Source organism: Culex pipiens, chromosome 2 (genome assembly GCF_016801865.2).
Source record: "Culex pipiens pallens isolate TS chromosome 2, TS_CPP_V2, whole genome shotgun sequence".
Taxonomy (NCBI): domain Eukaryota; kingdom Metazoa; phylum Arthropoda; class Insecta; order Diptera; family Culicidae; genus Culex; species Culex pipiens.
In genome coordinates, this window is record NC_068938.1 from 132,268,647 (window position 1) to 132,288,668 (window position 20,022).

Consider the following 20,022-nt stretch of genomic DNA (forward strand, 5'->3'; position numbering starts at 1 on the left):
CGGAAAGTATCCACAATCTCTGCACACTCCAAAATGTTGCAAAACGACTCGAGCATTCCGTTAACACCCAGAAAACAAAGCATTGAAGCTCTTGAACGGCGAGTAAGCTCGCCTCGGAACACGATCCGCTCTCCAATAGGAGCGTACCCCTTGGTCCTCAATATTCCTCGGTTGTCAACAGCAAACTCGCCAAGAAACTCAAATTATGAATGACCCACATCAGAACAGATAGTTCAGCTTGATACCGGGCACACATCTTGAGTCCGCAACTGCACCGATCGATGCTTCAGAACTTTCCAGATGTATCCTTCGGCATGCAATATGCGATTGATGGTTGTGATGCATTTTTGCTAGCCGAACTTGAGCTGAAACATTGTTTTGCCTCGTCCAGAAGGAGGTCGATCTAATATGACCTTCCGGACGGTGAAAATTTTATATAAACCTGCTCCCTTTCCTTTCTCGAGCAAAGCTCGTTTTCGTCGTGCATTTCAATCTAGTTTGAAATCGTAGATGGGTGCTTGCCATAAATTTTGGCCAATCTAGTTTTACTTAGTTTTAAGTAGAAAAAGTCGTAAATGCAATGGAGGGCCGTGTTGGGTGAAGCGTGCTTGTGAAGCACTTCCTGCCGAGCATGCGCCATGTCTAAAAAAACAATTGATTTGTGTTCAAATTTACTTTTAATATTAAAAAAAATACCACCTTGAAAGGTTAAGAATCGATATTTTCCTCAGAATGACAGTTGTTGGTGAAAATTATATTCATTTCAATGCTTGCTGTACCGTTTCAGTTTCAGTTCAGTTAGTTTATCTGTCATGCGGCTGTCATGCGACCATTTTTATGCGGTCATACCAACGCCAACAAATTCTAATTATTAACGCCCGCAGTAATACAAGAAACTTTAACATCTAATCGCCACTCTTACCTATCGATTTCGGAAAACAACCGTGCCCCCCCAACATTTTGGACTAGTCGGCGCCCCTGTTCTGGAGGCTGAGAAATAAATTATCCTAAATCTGCCAAAAAAGTGTTGTTTATTTTCTTTGATATAATCCGAAACATCCTAGTGGCTAAGTGGATTATATGTTTACTTTTCAGATAACTGAAAATCAAAGTCGAGCTATTAACAACGAAACAGTTATATAGCTCTGAAATCGATCTATGAATTTCATTCCTCATTTAAGCGGTATACGCACTTCGGAAGGAACCGGTCAAGAAAAAAATCAAATGGGCCCAAGTAACCATCCAGCACTTAAACATGGTCACTGTTTAGCACTGACAGCGCATTTACAGCTCCAAGTAAAAGCTAAACTGCTTTGACAACAGCACTAATAGCTACTCCAGTGCTGAACAATGGCCGAGTTTGGACTTTACTCGGCTGGTTTAGTGCTGGCCCCTACTGTTGTTACCCAACCCTGCAGAAAATGTCAAAAAGTTGAGAGAGGCAAAAATATTGCTCTCTCTCCCTTTCCTCCAGCTCCCCATGCTATTTTTATCTGTTTTGTTTACTCTGTACTCGATTACCGACACAGCTGACCGAGTTGGATTTTTTTGTTGAAAATTAGTTGTTCGGGATTCGAAACCATTAGTTGCAAGCTGCCATCGCCGGGTGTGGATCTTGAGCCGGTATCCTCTCGCCTAAATTGGAAGTGGATCATTGATGTGATTTTGGAGCATCTTATCGACTTGAATTTTAACACCAACACGAACGATCATCATGCTTTTTGTGAATGCAATTTTGATTGATTGATGGATTGATTGAAGATCGGATAAATTAAACAACAATGTTCATCAAACAACTATTCATATTTTTATTTCACACAAAAAAAACACGCGAGAAATAACAAGCACTTGAAACAAACCCATGGGGAAAATGACGGGAAGTTGCAGGAGGTTACTTGGAGTTTAATTTGTTTTTCAATGATGGCTTTTTTGGCTTTAGAAAGCGGATTTCGACATTGACGTCGTCATGTCTCCCGGAAAAATATGCTAATTTCCATCGCTGAATCTGCTGTGAGTGTACTTTCTTCATATCCAGATCCAAGTCAGGGAGTAAGATGAGTAACCAGGAAGAAGTTTTCTGAAAATACATAGCATTTTAGTAAAATGATAAGATTTTATATATGAATTTAGTGCTTATATTATTTTTTAAAATCAGCAAACCCAAATACAGTCGACTCTCTGGCTGTCGATCTTCTCGATGTCAATATTGCTCCATGTACCGATGAATTCTTCAGTCCCTTCAAAGTGTATACTTCGATTGTCTTTATTCCTCGATATTTTCTCTTGCTTGAAGGATCTCTTCCTCGACGGTCCCTTGGATTCAATTTGCCTTAAACATCTATTTCGGTTGTCAATAATTTCACTTTCTCATGGCTTGCGTAGACATTTTTCTTTGAGAAACGAAGCTTTGAAGGGAGTTTGACATTTCTTTGTTTTTGTTTGCTGGACGTTGCCATGATTCTCTCCCATAGCTGGTTAGCAAGAAAAAACAAATTTCAATCGAGTCTTCATTTTGCAGCGTTCTGTAAACTGATGCTTCTCTTCCTCGACGGTCCCTTGGATATTGACAACCAGAGATTCGACTGTAAATGAAATGAGCAAATGATGACAGTTCTGCATGAAGACATGCTATCTCACTCCCTCTTCCTACGTGGGCAAGGCCTAGTTGCTAGTTTTGAGAAAAATGATGAACACAGTTGCCAGCACCAGCACTTAAGCAGCACTTAGTCAGCAATACTGAGTGCTACAATCTTAGTGCTGATCTGCATTAACACGTGCCGGTGCATGACTAACATGCACTAGAGTGCTGAAGTATTGCTGATTAAGTTTTTGTTTTAGTGCTGGTTGGTTACTTGGGGGTAGTAGCGGCAGCGCAAGCAAGTCAGAGAGGGTGAAGAAAAGCCCGAAGAAATCGCTCCCTCTCCTTTGTTCTGCTGTTCGTAAAGCTGTTTCTTGACCCCTTTACTTCCGATCACCATACTAGCCTTTAGCTGGGAGGATACAGTCACCGGAATCCTCAAGACAAACATCAACATCCAGCATCGAATCGTCAAAATCGCAAGTTCAAGAAAATAACTTCAACTTCCCAACCCAGTCAGCTGAGTCGGCAAAGTAGTAAAACAACCCGAAAATAGAATTGAGAGAAGCAGAAGAGTGAAGGCGAGAGACAACAACATTTTTGCCTCTCCATTTTTTTTTGACATTTTGCAGGGTTGAAATAACAACAGTAGGGGTCCAGCTGGAAATCAGAAATATAAAGTCCAAACTTGGTTGCAAATCTGCTGCAAAAGCGCTGTTAGTGCAGATATGAAAACTGTTTAGCCTTTGCTCGCAGCTGTTAAGGCGCTGTTAGTGCTGTACAATGACATGATTTAGTGCTATTTGGTTACTTGGGGTGCCACGACGTCAATACCAGGTAATTAATATTTATTTACAGTATTTTTTAAATTTCTATTTATTTATAATTTTATGTATTTATTCAATAATTTTCTGTATTTAAATCAATGAAAAGCAAGAGATTTCAATTCTACCCAAAACTGGGTACATCTCATACCAAGCACTTCCACCATCCATCGCTGGCATCACTGCCGAAAAAGCTCCGCGCTCGCACGCAAGCTGTCAACGGCACGAGAGGGAGAGAGAGCGCTACGTTTTCGGCGCAGCCAACGTCAAGAAAATAAAAGTGCGAGAAAAAGCATTCGTCCGCGCTCTTTTTCCGAACCCCGAACTGAGTGTTTGTGTAAAATTTGTGACTGCCGTAAAAATCGCTGTTTTTCGCTGATAATTCCCGCGGATTGTGGTTTAAAGTGCGCGTAAACGATGTCCAAGGAGGAGGAGCCCATGGAGACGGCGGACACGAATGAAAATTCGGTGAGTTTGGTGGGGAAATTTGCTTCGCGAAAAATGGCCGATTGTGAAATGGGTCTCTTTTTTTGTCTTTCTTTTTTTGTTGGAGAGTGGCAAAAGGACGCTTCTCTTCGGCTTGTGGGCCGAGTTGGTGTGCGAGAGGGGTAACGGCGCCCGCCGGCGGCCAGGCCAGCTGATTCTGACTTTGTTTATTTACATGGGGTTTTTGTTTGTTTGTTTGCAGAACGAGTCCACCTCGGACACGACGTCGTCCCACACCAAGGAACCGGACTACGATGCCACCCTGGAGACGGATCGCAGCAAGCGGTTCGAGTTTCTGCTGAAGCAGACGGAAATTTTTGCCCATTTCATGACGGCGGCGCCGACGAAGAGTGCCGCGAGTCCACCGGCCAAGGCCAGCGGAAGCAAGAGCAAGAAAAAGGGGGATAAAAAGGGAGGAGAGGACAAGGACAAGAAGGCGTCAACGGGGGAAGGAGATCCGGGAGAGTAAGTGGAAAACGGGGGGATGATGGTGGGAGGGTGGAACTTCATGACATTGGATTACGTCTCACTCGAAGGTTGCTAAACTTCATTTTTGTGTTTTTTTGAATATCCAATTTTAAATTTTTGGACGTTTTGGAATATTTCTTGCTAAAGATGTATTCAAATACCAAAAATTTAAAAATTGGTTCTTTGAAGTAGTAACTTTTCAAAGGGCGAAACCTTGGATGTAAACAAGCAGCCTATTTCTTTCTTACTGAAGGTGAACTGTAACTAGAGCAAGTGGGATAGATTGTTTGTTTACATAGAGTGAAGATTTACTACGGGAATATACAGCAAACATGCGCTTCCCGAACACAGATGTGAATTTCAAGTACATTATAATATACGCGGTGGGGTATCCCCTTGGTTGTTTGCTGTGAGTTATGGATTGCCTAGACCTCTTTCGCAGAGACGCCGCGAAATTTTCGAGCGTGTTCACGCTAGAAGATCTGCGACCAGAACAAGTCACCGCCGCCGCCAGCCATGTCCCTTTAAACGGTCTGGCCCTGAACAGCATTACAATCGATCGCTCCAAGATTCTGGAAGCCGTTGCCAAGCTCAAATTATCCAACACGTCAGGCCCGGACGGAGTCCCATCGATTGTCCTGAAAAAATGCATCGACGGGCTCCTGGAGCCTCTCCATCTCCTCTTCAATCTATCCCTCACTAGTGGATCATTTCCGAAGCTCTGGAAGCACGCATTCATGTTTCCGGTACACAAGAAAGGCGACAAACGAAACGTGGACAACTATCGTGGGATATCAGCACTGTGCGCCGTTTCGAAACTTTTCAATCTAGCATTTTCAATCTAGATCAATCAACAATTCAATCTAGAAAGGATAGAAATCGGTGGGACTCTCCTTCGCTGGTTCCAGTCCTATCTGGCCGGCCGGAAGATCAACGTCAAGATTGGAGACTGCTTGTCGGCTGCCTTGAGGGCCTTTTCGGGTATCGCAAAGGGAAGTCATCTCGGACCACTCGTCTTCCTGCTATACTACAACGACTGCAACCACTCCCTCTCTGGGCCGCGTCTGTCCTACGCAGACGACATGAAGATCTACTGTCAAGTGAATAATGCAGCCGACGCTCAAGCCCTCCAACAGGAACTGAACATCTTCGCGGACTGGTGTGAAACAAACCGCATGGTCGTCAACCCCACCAAGTGTTCTGTCATTACCTTCTCCAAGAAACGCAACCCAATCAAGTTTGACTACCAAATCTGCGGCACATTAATCCCCCGGGAGAATTGTGTCAAGGACCTCGGCGTGCTTCTTGACGCGGAACACACATACAAGCAGCACATCTCATTCATGATTTCCAAAGCTTCGCGACAGCTCGGCTTCATCTTCCTTGCAGCAAAAGGTTATACAGATGTCTACTGTTTGAAGGCTCTCTACCGCGCTTTGGTCCGTTCAACGCTGGAGTACTGTTCTGCCGTATGGAGTCCCTACTACGAGAACAGTACGGTGCGGATTGAGAGTGTGAAGTGAAGATTCATCCGGTTTGGGATCCATTTCAGCTGTCTAGTTACGAAAGCCGCTGTCAGCTGATTAACCTTGACACCTTAGCAGTGCGAAGAAAGGTTAGCCGTGCACTCGTGATCTCCGACGCTTTGACATCTAGATTGTAGTGCCCAGCCATTCTTCGAAGACTAGACATTATGACCCCACTTTGAACGCTTCGTAACACTCCGTTCTTGCGTGTTCCTGTTCGCCGAACGAACTATGCCATGCACAGCGCGTTGACTGGACTACACAGAGCATTACATTTTGTTGCTTCTGGTGGAACACAAGCCACAAGGAAGGTTACTGCAGCTGCATGCTCAAGAAGCCCAAGAGCAAGCAGCTTGTAGGCCGCCAACCGGGTCAACTCTACCTCGAAGCTTAAGTTCCTGACGGTGAGCATCAACGGTTCTCAAGCATCTCTGCAGTTCGACACCGGCTCGGACATCACAGTGATCTAGCGGGAGCATTCACTGCCGCTGTCTCCCACCAAGCAGATTGCCAGAACAGCCTCTGGTAAGTCACTGTCCCTATTCGGTGAGCTCCGATGGCAAGTCACACTCGCCAGAACCGGAACTTTCTATGTGACTGACAAGCAGATCGACCTGTTCGTTCTCGACTGGATCGAGCTTTTTGAGCTGTGGGACACCCCGATGTCAGCAGTACGCAGCAGCGTTCTTTTGCAGTCAAATCGCAAGGGGAGGCAAACACCCACAAAATAACTGCGATGTTTTTTTTTGCAGGCCACGGATTGATACCTAAGAGCATGCAATGGTACTGATCTTGTTGCGTGCTCTTCGGTTGACGTCCAGGTAAGGAACATCCTGGAAGGAGCGCAACTAACTACATCCGAATTATCTTGATTAGAAAAGTATAGCTCTCAGTGGCGCCGACTAGTCCAAAATGTTGGGGGGGGGGGGGGGGCACGGTTTTCCGAAATCAATAGGTAAGAGTGGCGATAAGTTGTTTGAGTTTCTTGTATATCACGAATTTTACCAATTGGAATATTACGATGTGAAAAGATTTTTTATCATCCGGAATCCATTTTTTTTGGAAAAATAATTTATTAAAACGTGATTTAAAATTGTGATTGGATTAATTATTTATATGTTTGGAAGGCGAATTCCTTCTTATTGGCATATTCTCACATATAATTAACAGATATTTAGAAATTCAGCAATACAAATATTCTAAAAATAAAAACAGAAGTTAAAAGCAAAAAATTAGAACTTGAGAAATTAAAAATAAAATAAATACACAATAAAAAACAACAATGTTTCAAATCTGCTATTAAAAGAAAATAACAGATACACAAAATTCAATATTCCAAAATTAAAAATAATATTATAATAGAAAAAAAAATCTAGAGATAAAAAAAACTCATGGCTTGAAAATTTTGAAAAATCAAAAGAAGAAATTCAGAAATTTAAGCAATCAGAAATTTAGAAATAACAATAAAATTCAATTTTGAAAAATCTAACATTTAAGCTATTTTTTAAGAATTTTAGAATTTAAAAATTTAAGAATTTAAGAATTTAAGAATTTAAGAATTTAAGAATTTAAGAATTTAAGAATTTAAGAATTTAAGAATTTAAGAATTTAAGAATTTAAGAATTTAAGAATTTAAGAATTTAAGAATTTAAGAATTTAAGAATTTAAGAATTTAAGAATTTAAGAATTTAAGAATTTAAGAATTTAAGAATTTAAGAATTTAAGAATTTAAGAATTTAAGAATTTAAGAATTTAAGAATTTAAGAATTTAAGAATTTAAGAATTTAAGAATTTAAGAATTTAAGAATTTAAGAATTTAAGAATTTAAGAATTTAAGAATTTAAGAATTTAAGAATTTAAGAATTTAAGAATTTAAGAATTTAAGAATTTAAGAATTTAAGAATTTAAGAATTTAAGAATTTAGGAATTTAAGAATTTAAGAATTTAAGAATTTAAGAATTTAAGAATTTAAGAATTTAAGAATTTAAGAATTTAAGAATTTAAGAATTTAAGAATTTAAGAATTTAAGAATTTAAAAATTTAAGAATTTAAGAATTTAAAAATTTAAGAATTTAAGAATTTAAGAAGTTCAGAAGTTCAGAATTTGAGAATTTTGGAACTTAATTTCAAAATTTTTTAGGGTGCAGTTAAAATTTCTATGGCCTTATTATTTTTTTTAAATCGATCATAAATTGTAGAAGGCGATACACTTGTGTTTTTTAAGATTATATGATTATAATGTGTCTTCAAAAAATTTCTTTTTTTTGAGACAATTATATGTTTAAGCTTAAATTGGTACAGAACGTTTTACGGTTAACAAATGTCTTTGAAATCTCTTCAAATGCTTTCTAAAATACCCAAAATATTATCGAATTTATCAGCATTTTTGTAAATGTAAATGCAGGCCAAGTGCGAATGATGCTGATGATACCTCTTCAGTTGACGCTCAGGCGAGGAACATCCTGGAAGGAGCGTCACTGACTACGTCCGTAGTCCTGTTAGATCATTCTTGATCAAGACAGTATAGCTCTGGTTCCTTGCAAGTGTCCTATTTTCTTACCTCCACGTTGGCTTGGTTTTCATGATGACCTAGCTGGTGGCCTGTGGAAACGGATCGTAAACCTTTGACCAAAGTCAAAGTCGAGACGGCTAAAAGAAAGGGGCGCGACAATGTGGGAAAGGGAAGTAATTTGTGATTGTAGACGGTATTGTTTTGATTCGCAGTATGTTGAGTCAACTGCTGTGGATGTACCTGAAACATCGCACAACGGGGTTTCTCTTCTCTTCATTCTCAGCTATCACCTATGTCTAAGGCTACCAACTGTACGACTTTTTTTCTTTACCATACGGATTTTCGAACCTCTTCGCGGATTTTTAACAGGCCGGAATTTTTGTAGGGAATTTTACGCATAATACGGATTTGTACGGAATTTTAACAACTTTTTAATCATTGAATTGCTTTTTTGATTTGGTCGAAGCTTTTGTTAACTAATTTTTATTTATTTTTCTGTGAGTTTGATTTGAAAAGGGAGAGTTTTCTGGGGTTTCCTCAATTCAAACTTGATTATCAATAATTCTAGAGTTTTTGAACTGTTGTCTTTCATATGTTGATAGGACCTTTAAAAAAACTCTAGAATTGTTGTTTTAGAAATTCCTTACTAAATATATTTATCCATTTCCAAGGGTTTCTAAAACTTTTGAAAGCATTTGAACATTTGAATTAACAAATCTAGAGTTTTTTAAAGGTCCTATAAACTGTTGTGTTTCACATGTTATAGGACCTTTTCAATAAAAAAAATCTCTGGAAAAGTGTTCGTGAAAACACTAAGAACGATATTATTCTTAAAAGCAAACTTGGCATTTCGTAAACTTTGAAACGTTTAAAAAAATGAAGAACATAATGATTTGATTCAAATCACAGTTCATTTTATGAATACTTTTAAACGTGCAAGTCATTAGCACTCTGATAGCATTTTGTGAAATTTGTTAGCTGTAAAAACGACACAGTTTTATATTTTTAATTCTCAAAATTATTAAATTTGATTTATCTAAATAATTCATTGACAGTTTTTGTTACATCATGTTGTCATATCGGCAAAGTGTACGGATTTTTGCTCAGCAAGAGTTGGTAGCCTTACCTATGTCCTATTTTTAATTTGCTCTACTGATTCTCTCTTCTTCACTGATTCTTCTATTTAATATCCATCATTTCGACGCCAACATTTCAAAAAGCATCATGTACAAACCATGCGTTTTGAGAAAAACGCATTTGAATGTTGAGCATCCATTTTCAATTCCCATTTTAATATAAAAGCAAAAAAAGATGTTCTAATGATAACAAACGATGAAAAACGTTGCTTTTATTGATACTTGATCATCCAAATTCAATAAAACATTATTTCCGTAATTTTATTTGAGAAAAACAAACATAACTCCTTTTGAAATTATCAACGTCTATATCACCCTGCTGTCATTGAGGGGGGCGCTTTGTTATGATTCGTTTTTCTTCGCCGAATGTACATGGCGCTTTTTTCATGTTGCTTTTTTTTCGTCACGAGGTTCATGTAGTCTTTTGTTTGACAGGTTGACAGGGCTATATAAACAGGCACTGCTGATGGCAGAGATTTTGTTTATGTTACTTTATTTAAAATCATGATTAAACAGACTTTACTGAAGTAACTTTTGATCATTTTTAGTGGAGAGGTAGCTTATTAGGAGTACTTTCAGAATATGCAATAACCCAGAAAGTGTCAAAATGTACATGATGCCTTTTGAAATGTTACCGTCGATTTGATTTTGATTTTACTAACTTTCGATTCTCTCTCAAAGCTTTTCCACTCTTTTTTACCAATTGATACTGCTGTAACAAACATTGTTTTTTTTCCTTAAAAATATACTTTTCCTTAATGTACTATCACTTTAAGTCTATATATCATATGCCTAATCTTTTTTGATTTTATTAAATTGCGATTTTATTTATTTGAATTATTCTTTATCTGTCCAATAAATTATCATTACTATAATCTAAGGTTGTTTTTTTATCTTTATTTATTAACTTTTGTCTAATTCTAAATCTCATTTTTATTCTTTAAAATATAATCATCATTCTCTTACTATTGATTCTTGATTTTTATTTATAAAATATATTCTCTTTTACTGTCTATTGTTTTCAATCTTCACCCTTTTCTTCTAACAAGTGAGGTTTGAGCCCTTACTCAATTTAACACAAACATTACTATTGTACTTTTGGTAAACTTTATAACATGCTTAGGACCAAAAATTGTAACAAAACACCGCGACAAAAGAAATAGCTACATACAAACACGACTCAACACTAGGAAAGATTTCAGAAGAAAACAAAACACAGTAAAATAACAACTAGTTTTTGAATTCAAACTAAAAATAAAACAATTTTTGCTTTGATGAAAGTTGATAGGAACACTTTAAATGGTTAGGCGCTTATACTTACATCAAACCCTACGTAATGAGTAGCACCAAACCGATTTACAAACTAACCCGATTTGGAACCAAGGTGACCTGCTTCTCTGTCAAAGATTTTGACAAGTTGCAAGAGCTCTTCAAGAAGAAGAAAGTGGAATTCTACACCCACGAACGGCGGAGCGAACGAAATCATCGGGTAGTTCTTCGTGGGTTTCCTGATGAACTGAAACCGGACGAGGTCAAGTACCTGCTGAAGAGGGATCTCAAGCTGGACGCGCTGGAGGTGCATATCATCAAGCGGAAGGAAAAGTCCACCGTGGACGAAACGCCGTACATTGTGGTCTTCCCCAAGGGATACACCAATCTGAAGAAGCTCTCTGCAATGAAAGTTGTGGCAAGCACTATCATCCGGTGGGAGGCCTACCGGAACAAGCGGCCGAACGTGACCCAGTGCAGGAACTGCTTGCAGCTGGGTCATGGAACGAGGAACTGTCACCTGAAAGGCAGGTGCAACAACTGTGGGGGTCCCCACAAGACGGACGAGTGCAAAGTCCAAGAAGCCGAGCCGAAGCGGTGTGCCAACTGCTCTGGAGTCCACGAAGCCACGGACCGCAGCTGCCCAGCAGGCGTCGAAACCGAAACCGCCGGCAAGGAAGGCGGAGAAGCAGAGTCCAGCAGCTCCGGCGTTTACGCCGGCGGAGTTCCCTCCGCCGCCGGGCGCAGTTCCCGACGGAAAATCCAAGGATCGCCCTCGTCCCGCAGGAAGCAGCCAAGGTGGCCCCCGATACGGTGGAGCCACGGAGAAGGAAGCCGGGGAGGTACTCTACAGTTCGGCTGAGCTGTGGGGGATTTTCTCCGAGTACATCGGCAGGTTCAAGACCTGCAAGACCCGCTTGGACCAAGTAACCCTCGTCAGTTACATGATCTCCAAGTATGGAATTTGAGGAGTTTTTTTTTGTTATTATATTTTGTTTTACTGATCCTCGGTCCCAACCTGGTCACAGCACCTAAAAGGACCTAATAAAAATAAGTTAAGAAAAAAAAAACACTCAAAGCGTGTTCTAGCGTGCTGCTCGTACTGACTCAGAGCAAGGGTGAGATGTGTAGGTGTAAGGGCAGTGCGTGTTCGTCGGGAACATGGTGCATAAGATCGGTCAAGGCCCGTTCTTACACTGAAAATTGCGAATTGCGAAGTTTCTCTACTCGTTGGTGTACTTGGTTTTAGTAAATTTCAAGAAACACTCCACACTGAAAGAAAGTCCCATAGTAATATTACATGTTTTACACATGAATCTGCCCCATACCACTTTGCATGTGAAAGTCATGTGTAAATCACATAGAAAATTTTCATCGCGCTGCATGTTCAAACCTAGTGAAAATCACGTTAGCTTCATGTGTCGTTTCACGTGACTTTCATAAGAAATGCTTATGAAAATTAAATGGATTTCACTTTAAAATCAAATGTTTTTCAATTGCTTTTCAAGTGAAGGTTTTTGGTAACCTTTTCTTTTTTATATTCATGTTTTGAAATAAAAACGCATTTCGTGCATTCATTAGTTTTCCATTTATTTTTTAAACATATATTACACTTTCAGTCTTCTTCGAGAACACACATCACTTTTTCATTCACACTTCACACAAAAAATGCTCTCCGTATGAGCAGCAAACCGTGCTCCTGCGCCACACACCGGGACCCTCGCGGGTCTCCTTGGACATTTCCGGATCCTCGTTGACCATCATAAACATGCCTCGATGGGGGTCAGTCATCATCCACAAAAAAAAATTATGCATATACTTAAAGAAAATGAGGCAGTGGCGGTGAGAAGCAGACGATAATTCCCTGGAAATATGATTTAAAAAATGGTTAGGCATAAATTTTTGTCCAAAGAAATATTTAGAAAATACTTACCGTAGTTTTAGAAATAATCCTGCCACAATTTCGCAAAAAAATCCCTCTTTTCTGGCGAATAATCCAATTTAAACGCGAGAGCTCTGACTCAGATTTAATGTGAGTGGCCATCTTGACTGAGACTATTTTTTTTTCTTTTCGAACTTCAATATCAAAACATTCGATAGTAACGTGAAATTCACTTGAAACCTAAAGGAAAAATCAATTGGGGTGAATCGAAGTGCAATTCACGTGAATCTGGGATGAAAATCCCATGAAAAAAGAATGGATCAAGATGGGTGTAGCTGACGCGGTTTTCACGTGCATTTATAATGAAAGTCATGTCTAAGTCAAAGGAAAAGCATGTTAATTCATTGTGTTAGTTTTTGGATTAGCTCACGTGAAAAAGCATGTGAACTTGCTATGTTGGTTTTTTTCAGTGCAGATTATCCAGCATCATTCAAACACGACCACTTATAAGGCTTAAAATAGGTATATTTCCACTAATAAAATTTTTCTTCTTTTACAGCCACCGCCATCGCAAGACGGAACAAGAGGAAGATGAGGAGCTGCTCGCCGAGACGAACGCCAAGGCCAAGACGGTGTTCCGCTTTGAGGCGTCCCCGCCGTACATCAAGTTTGGCGAGATGCGCGACTACCAGATCCGGGGGCTGAACTGGATGATTTCGCTGTACGAGAACGGCATCAACGGAATTTTGGCCGATGAGATGGGTCTGGGAAAGACGCTGCAGACGATTTCGCTGCTGGGGTACTTGAAGAACTTCCGGAACAATCCGGGGCCGCACATTGTGATCGTGCCCAAGTCGACGCTGCAGAACTGGGTGAACGAGTTTGGGCGGTGGTGTCCGTCGCTGCGGGCGGTTTGCCTGATTGGTGATCAGGAGACGAGGAATGCGTTCATTCGGGATGTGTTGATGCCCGGGGAGTGGGACGTTTGTATTACGTCGTATGAGATGTGTATTCGGGAGAAGGCGGTGTTTAAGAAGTTCAACTGGAGATATATGGTGATTGACGAGGCGCATCGTATCAAGAACGAAAAGTCGAAGCTGTCGGAGATTTTGCGGGAGTTTAAGACGGCGAATCGGCTGCTGTTGACGGGAACGCCGCTGCAGAACAACTTGCACGAGCTGTGGGCGTTGTTGAACTTTTTGCTGCCGGATATCTTCAACAGCGCGGAGGACTTCGACTCGTGGTTCGACGCGAACGAGTGCATCGGGGACAACACGTTGATCCAGCGGCTGCATGAGGTGCTGAAGCCGTTCCTGTTGCGTCGGTTGAAGAGCGAGGTGGAGAAGCGGCTGCTGCCGAAGAAGGAGGTCAAGATCTTTGTGGGGTTGTCCAAGATGCAGCGCGAGTGGTACACGAAAATCCTGATGAAGGACATTGACATTGTGAACGGTGCGGGGAAGATGGAGAAGATGCGTCTGCAGAACATTTTGATGCAGCTGCGGAAGTGTACCAACCACCCGTACCTGTTTGACGGAGCGGAACCCGGTCCACCGTACACGACGGATTGGCATTTGGTCGAGAACAGCGGCAAGATGATTATTTTGGAGAAGCTGCTGAACAAGCTGCAGGAGCAGGGCTCGCGAGTGCTGATTTTCAGCCAGATGACGCGCATGTTGGACATTCTGGAGGATTACTGCCACTGGCGGGGGTACAACTACTGTCGGTTGGACGGTCAGACGCCGCACGAGGATCGTACCAAGATGATTGACGAGTACAACGCCGAAGGCAGCCAGAAGTTCATCTTCATGTTGTCGACCCGCGCCGGTGGGTTGGGAATCAATTTGGCCACGGCCGACGTGGTCATCATCTACGACTCGGATTGGAACCCGCAGATGGATCTGCAGGCCATGGATCGCGCCCATCGTATCGGCCAGAAGAAGCAGGTTCGCGTGTTCCGTCTCATTACGGAGAACACCATCGAGGAGAAGATTGTGGAGCGGGCGGAGATCAAGCTGAAGCTGGACAAGCTGGTTATCCAGCAGGGTCGCCTCGTGGACAACAAGGTCAACCAGCTGAACAAGGACGAAATGCTCAACATTATCCGGTTCGGCGCGAATCACGTGTTCCAGTCGAAGGACTCGGAAATCACCGACGAAGACATCGACCACATCCTGCAAAAGGGTGAAGCCAAGACGCAGGAGCAAAACGAGAAACTCGACAAACTGGGCGAATCTTCGCTGCGCAGCTTCACCCTGGACACGGAGAACCTCGAAAACCGTTCCGTCTATCAGTTCGAGGGTGAAGATTACCGCGAGAAGCAAAAGCTGCACACTCTCGGCTCCTGGATCGAACCGCCCAAGCGTGAACGTAAGGCCAACTACGCCGTCGATGCGTACTTCAAGGAAGCCCTGCGCGTCGCCGAACCAAAGGCCCCGAAAGCCCCGCGTCCCCCCAAACAACCCATCGTCCAGGACTTCCAGTTCTTCCCGCCGAGACTGTTCGAGCTGCTCGACCAGGAAATCTATCACTACCGCAAGACGGTCAACTACAAAGTCCCCAAGAACATGGACCTCGGCCAGGAAGCGACCAAAGTTCAACGCGAAGAGCAACGCAAGATCGACGACGCCGAACCACTCTCCGAGGACGAAATCGCCGAGAAGGAATCTCTCCTGACGCAGGGCTTCACCAACTGGAACAAGCGCGACTTCAACCAGTTCATCAAAGCGAACGAAAAGTACGGCCGCGAAGACATCGAAAACATCGCCAAAGAGGTCGAGGGCAAAACGCCCGAAGAGGTCATGGAGTACAGCGCCGTCTTCTGGGAGCGCTGCCACGAACTCCAGGACATTGAACGCCTGATGGGCCAGATCGAGCGCGGCGAGGCGAAAATCCAACGCCGTGCCTCCATCAAGAAGGCCCTCGACAGCAAAATGTCCCGCTACCGGGCCCCGTTCCACCAGCTCCGCATCGCGTACGGCAACAACAAGGGCAAAAACTACACCGAAGAGGAGGACCGCTTCCTCGTGTGCATGCTCCACAAGCTCGGCTTCGACAAGGAGAACGTCTACGAAGAACTGCGCACCGCCGTCCGGTCCGCGCCCCAGTTCCGCTTCGACTGGTTCCTCAAGTCGCGGACGGCGCTCGAACTTCAGCGGCGCTGCAACACCCTCATCACGCTGATCGAGCGCGAAAACCAGGAACTCGAGGAAAAGGAACGGCTCGAGAAGAAGAAAAAGACGGGCGGCGGCGGTGGGGCCGGCGGAGGGGCGCAAAAGGCCGCCGCCGGCAAGCGGAAGGCCGAAACGGCGACCACGCCCAGCGACACCAACAAGAACAGCAAGAAGAAGAAAAAAACTTAAGCTAACCTTTTACATTTTATCACTGTGACAAACATTCGTCGTCGGTTATCATTGAGATTGAGGCGCGCGCGCGCTGCACGTTGCATACACTTTTGTTTGTATGGTTCTTCTTTTTTTTATACAAAACACAAAAAAAAATACAGCATACAAAATGAGCGTGTAGGCGCAGTAATTTATTCCCCCTCGCCGCGAGTATTATTACTTATTTGATGTATGAAATTGTGTCTGCTAAATATTATCTCATGGTCTGAACAGATTTTAAGGTTAGAAAGTTTGATTGAGCAAACTCTTGACAGAGCAAAGTGGAACATGAATCTTGATGCTTCGTCTTCAGGTCGATTATATCCTAAACATACACCTATCACTATCATAATGTGGCTCCATGAATAACCGATTTGAAAAGCTAATAAAGTATCCAATTGCAACCAAAAAATCGTAATTGATTGTTTTTGTTTCTTTGAAAAGTCCCTTGAATCTCACAAATGCGTTCCCAACTGCGGACGTGAACTTCAAGTTTCGAACGGAAGCGGTCGGTTTTCCCGATTTCCAGCACTTTTTTTATCCTAGGTAGCACGCCCATTAACGGCAGTCTCAGAAGATTCTTGCGATCCTGCTTTAGTTTCCATCTGTATTGCAATCGTTGTGGAACATGTGTGGAAGTGCAAAGCGGCTCAGCAAGGCAGTCGCACTTACTAGTCTTTCATCGCTGACCGGAGTTATCAGTGTTGGGCGAGATGAAAAATGAAAGAAAACAAGGTAATTCGCTCCGCTAACCTTTCGCCGTTATCCTGGTTTGAAGGCTGCCAGATTCTCTAGCTTTTTTCCGGTAGGTTATTCTTGAAATGGAAAGTAGGCTTTGATTTCATTCGTAAATTCGGTTCAATCTAAAAAAAAGACCAAAAAGGAGTTTGTTTCCTGGTTTCTTGTTGTTTGAGGAATATATGTTTTGAACATTTCTTTTACCGAGCTCCAAAGAGTCTGCAGATTTCTTGGAAGGAATTTACAGACGAGTACTGTGCCATGGTGTAGATTAAGTAGCTTATGCTTATCGACTGAGGTAATCATTTAGTAACTTCATTCGGCTAGCAGTCAAAAATTTGCTAAGTATAAGATTCTAGAATCTGATTAATTAGGGACCTACATAGGGAAATGAAATGTTCTTGGAGAAATTTCAAACACTCAAAGTCATTCGAATTTAAGGTTGAAAAACTTGTAGTTTTTCTTTGGTGCTGGCACTTTTCTTGTACCGAACAAGCACAAATATAACAAAAACTATCAGATTATTATCAAAAACAGTTTTAAAATACTTTTGATTGTTATAAGTCTCGTTTTTTGCCAAAATGATTTTAAATTGATTCCGATCTTGGTCTTACATGACCTTGTTACTCGATTGGAACCCCGATTTGACAGTTCGATTGGAACCCTGAGAGTGACATTTCGCCTCTCCATATAGGCTCTCTATGATTAATGTGTTCGGGAAAGGCTGCGCTGAGCCAATCAGCATTCGCTATTCTTCAGTAGTTTTATGTTGAATTTTAGGTACTTAAATAAATAAGTGCTATAATAAACATGTTTTAAGATGATTATTAAAGTCTTCCCCTTTCTTTTGGTAGGTTAAACGTTCGATGTGGCTTTAGATAGGGCTTTAGAATGGGTTTAGACCAACTATAAGGCAAAGGCAAGGGCAAAGGTCTTATAAAAGACGTCAAATAACATCACCATACTGAAAACGACGTTTGAATTCATTGTTCAATTTACTACCCAGGTTACTAAACTACTGGGTGATGAATAGAGAGAATGCGTTACGTGATTTTCGAATGATCCCACTTTGTTTACATTTACTAAGTAGGAGGATGTTCAAGCACAAGCATGACTTTTTTCTTACTGGTAAATGAGCTGTTTTATAATTAGTTGTATATGTTTTATTTTGTCTAGTTTTTTACATTTTTTCTGGAAAATTGTCACGTTTCGATCGGTTAGAAGAGATTTTTTTTACGGGTGACGAAGAACTGCGACAAGAGCGTAATTCTGCAATGTCGCAGATAAATTCCCTAGCTGATTTTAGAATACTGCAGCTCTTCCTGATCCAACGAAAAGACATCGCTAATTCTGGCGAAGCTGATCCAACAAACAGAAAGGATTTTCACTAAACCAGGGTATCAAACGGAATCATACAATAAAGACAGCTTCTGGATGGATACAACCGCGTCGACTCCATAAACAACTTCAATTCATAATTATTTTAAAAAAATACGATCTCACCTTCAACTTTCTTAAGGTTTCTTGACTTCACCCCAGGTCCTCAAAAGCAACCTATGGCAAAAATATTTTTTTTAAAGATCTATCACAATACTTTCTAATTTTGGCGAACAGTAAATTGGTTCCACTTTGACAGTTCAAAATTGAGGCCGTTTTGCGAACCACTATTCAGCACCCAGCTATACTACACTGAAAAAATATTATGTTTTCAGTTATGAGCAATGTAATTAGCTTATATCTGTAAGACCATACATCCAATTGAAATGTGGTCAAAGACAACATTATGGGAAATCGGACGAGCATTCCGGTAAAAATATTTTCGAGACAGAAAAATTAAGTCTGTCATATAGAAATCGCCAAAAACCATCAAAAAACCTATTTTTTCAACATTTTTATTTTAAAATCCGCTGTAACTTTACAAGGATTGGACTTAGGACAATAGTCAATATGGAGACTTTTATGTAAAATTGACTGGAAAAACGACTCTCGTGTTCGATTTTTGAAAATTTTGACGTTTAGAGCACTTTTGAAAAAAAAGTTTCAGTAAATGATTTTTGTACTTTTTAGGTGAGTTGCTCCATCCTGCATTTTTCGTGAGTCTTTTTGTAACATCTTAAACTGATTTCACAAAAATTTTGAACAAAAAAAAATCGTGGGCTCATCTTCAAATTTGACTTTTAAACTTAAAAATAAAAAAAATCTCAATAAAGTGGGGTTTTTTTTCTTTCAGTGTATTTTTTTTCGGAAAGCCCGTCAAGTTTCCTACAAGTTTGTCTTTGACCAATTTTTGATACGATGCAACGGTTTAGAGTTACAGCAATATTTGAATTACGAAATACAAAAATATTTAAGACACTTACGCCGTTCTCAAATGTCATTATCGAGTGTTACTGGCTCCATATACACAAAAATGGCTTATTTATGCCTAGGATAACATGTCTACACAGTTTCATTGAAATCGGAGAGGGTTGAGAAAAAAGTACCATAAAAATCCTGTTTTGGGCGTTTTGGGCTGGAATTGCTCGTTTGAAAAAGTTTGTTCAATGTTTAGAATGTTACCAGGAGCTATTACGAAGGTAGACAAACAACAACGGAACCTTCAAATCATTTAGAGGCTTGGTGGTGGAAGTTTTAAAATAAAATTCATTTTGGGCAGAATGGACCACCCTTTTTCTGCCTTATAAAAACAATCAAAAGTTATGAAATTTGGATTAAATGGGGGGCAAAAAAAAGTTTAAAATTGAATTTACGAGCCATGGTTTCAACATTTGAATGAAAAAAGTTTTTTAAAATGCATTATACACCTGTCCAGTTGTTTTGCAATCATTAGTTTCCAAAATATCTAAATATTGACGAAAATTTTATTTTTTTGCGAAAAAAAAAGTTTTGCGGTGCTATGCATTGGATTTTCATTAAAATTCAAAATAATTTTAATCCAGCCCAAACATGCTAAATATGACCAATGCAGAAAAATGTATTTTAGATTGTTTTCAGTTGATTTAACTTTTATTTTCATTAAAATTTTGAAGTTTTTTGAAATTATTTTTTTGCCCCCTGATTTTTCGGACAACATTTGAAGAAGAGGGGAGGGCGACATAAACTTTGAAAAATATTTGCAACGGCATAACTGAAGTTGAACAATTTTTGCGACCAATATTTCGATTTTTTGAAAAATTCAGTGTTGATTCAAAAGTTCATAACTCGTTCAAAGTTGGCATTTGAT

The 20,022-nt window shown here is 40.8% G+C and overlaps 1 protein-coding gene across 1 annotated transcript; it reads left to right on the forward strand.

Moving 5' to 3' along the window:
- The first annotated feature begins 3,687 nt into the window (after positions 1-3,687).
- On the forward strand, positions 3,688-16,473 carry LOC120424251 (chromatin-remodeling complex ATPase chain Iswi). The gene is made up of 3 exons (XM_039588316.2): positions 3,688-3,870; positions 4,091-4,353; positions 13,241-16,473. The coding sequence occupies exons 1-3, from the start codon at positions 3,820-3,822 to the stop codon at positions 16,038-16,040; spliced, it is 3,114 nt and encodes a 1,037-aa protein (XP_039444250.1). The 5' UTR covers positions 3,688-3,819; the 3' UTR covers positions 16,041-16,473.
- The last annotated feature ends 3,549 nt before the right edge of the window (positions 16,474-20,022 follow it).

Bases quoted from the DNA above. Each gene is read 5' to 3' on its own strand.
- LOC120424251 (XM_039588316.2), top strand. From the start codon at position 3,820: ATGTCCAAGGAGGAGGAGCCCATGGAGACGGCGGACACGAATGAAAAT. The intron at 3,871-4,090 runs GTGAGTTTGGTG...GTTTGTTTGCAG, and splicing joins CGGACACGAATGAAAATTCG to AACGAGTCCACCTCGGACAC. The intron at 4,354-13,240 runs GTAAGTGGAAAA...CTTCTTTTACAG, and splicing joins GGGGAAGGAGATCCGGGAGA to CCACCGCCATCGCAAGACGG.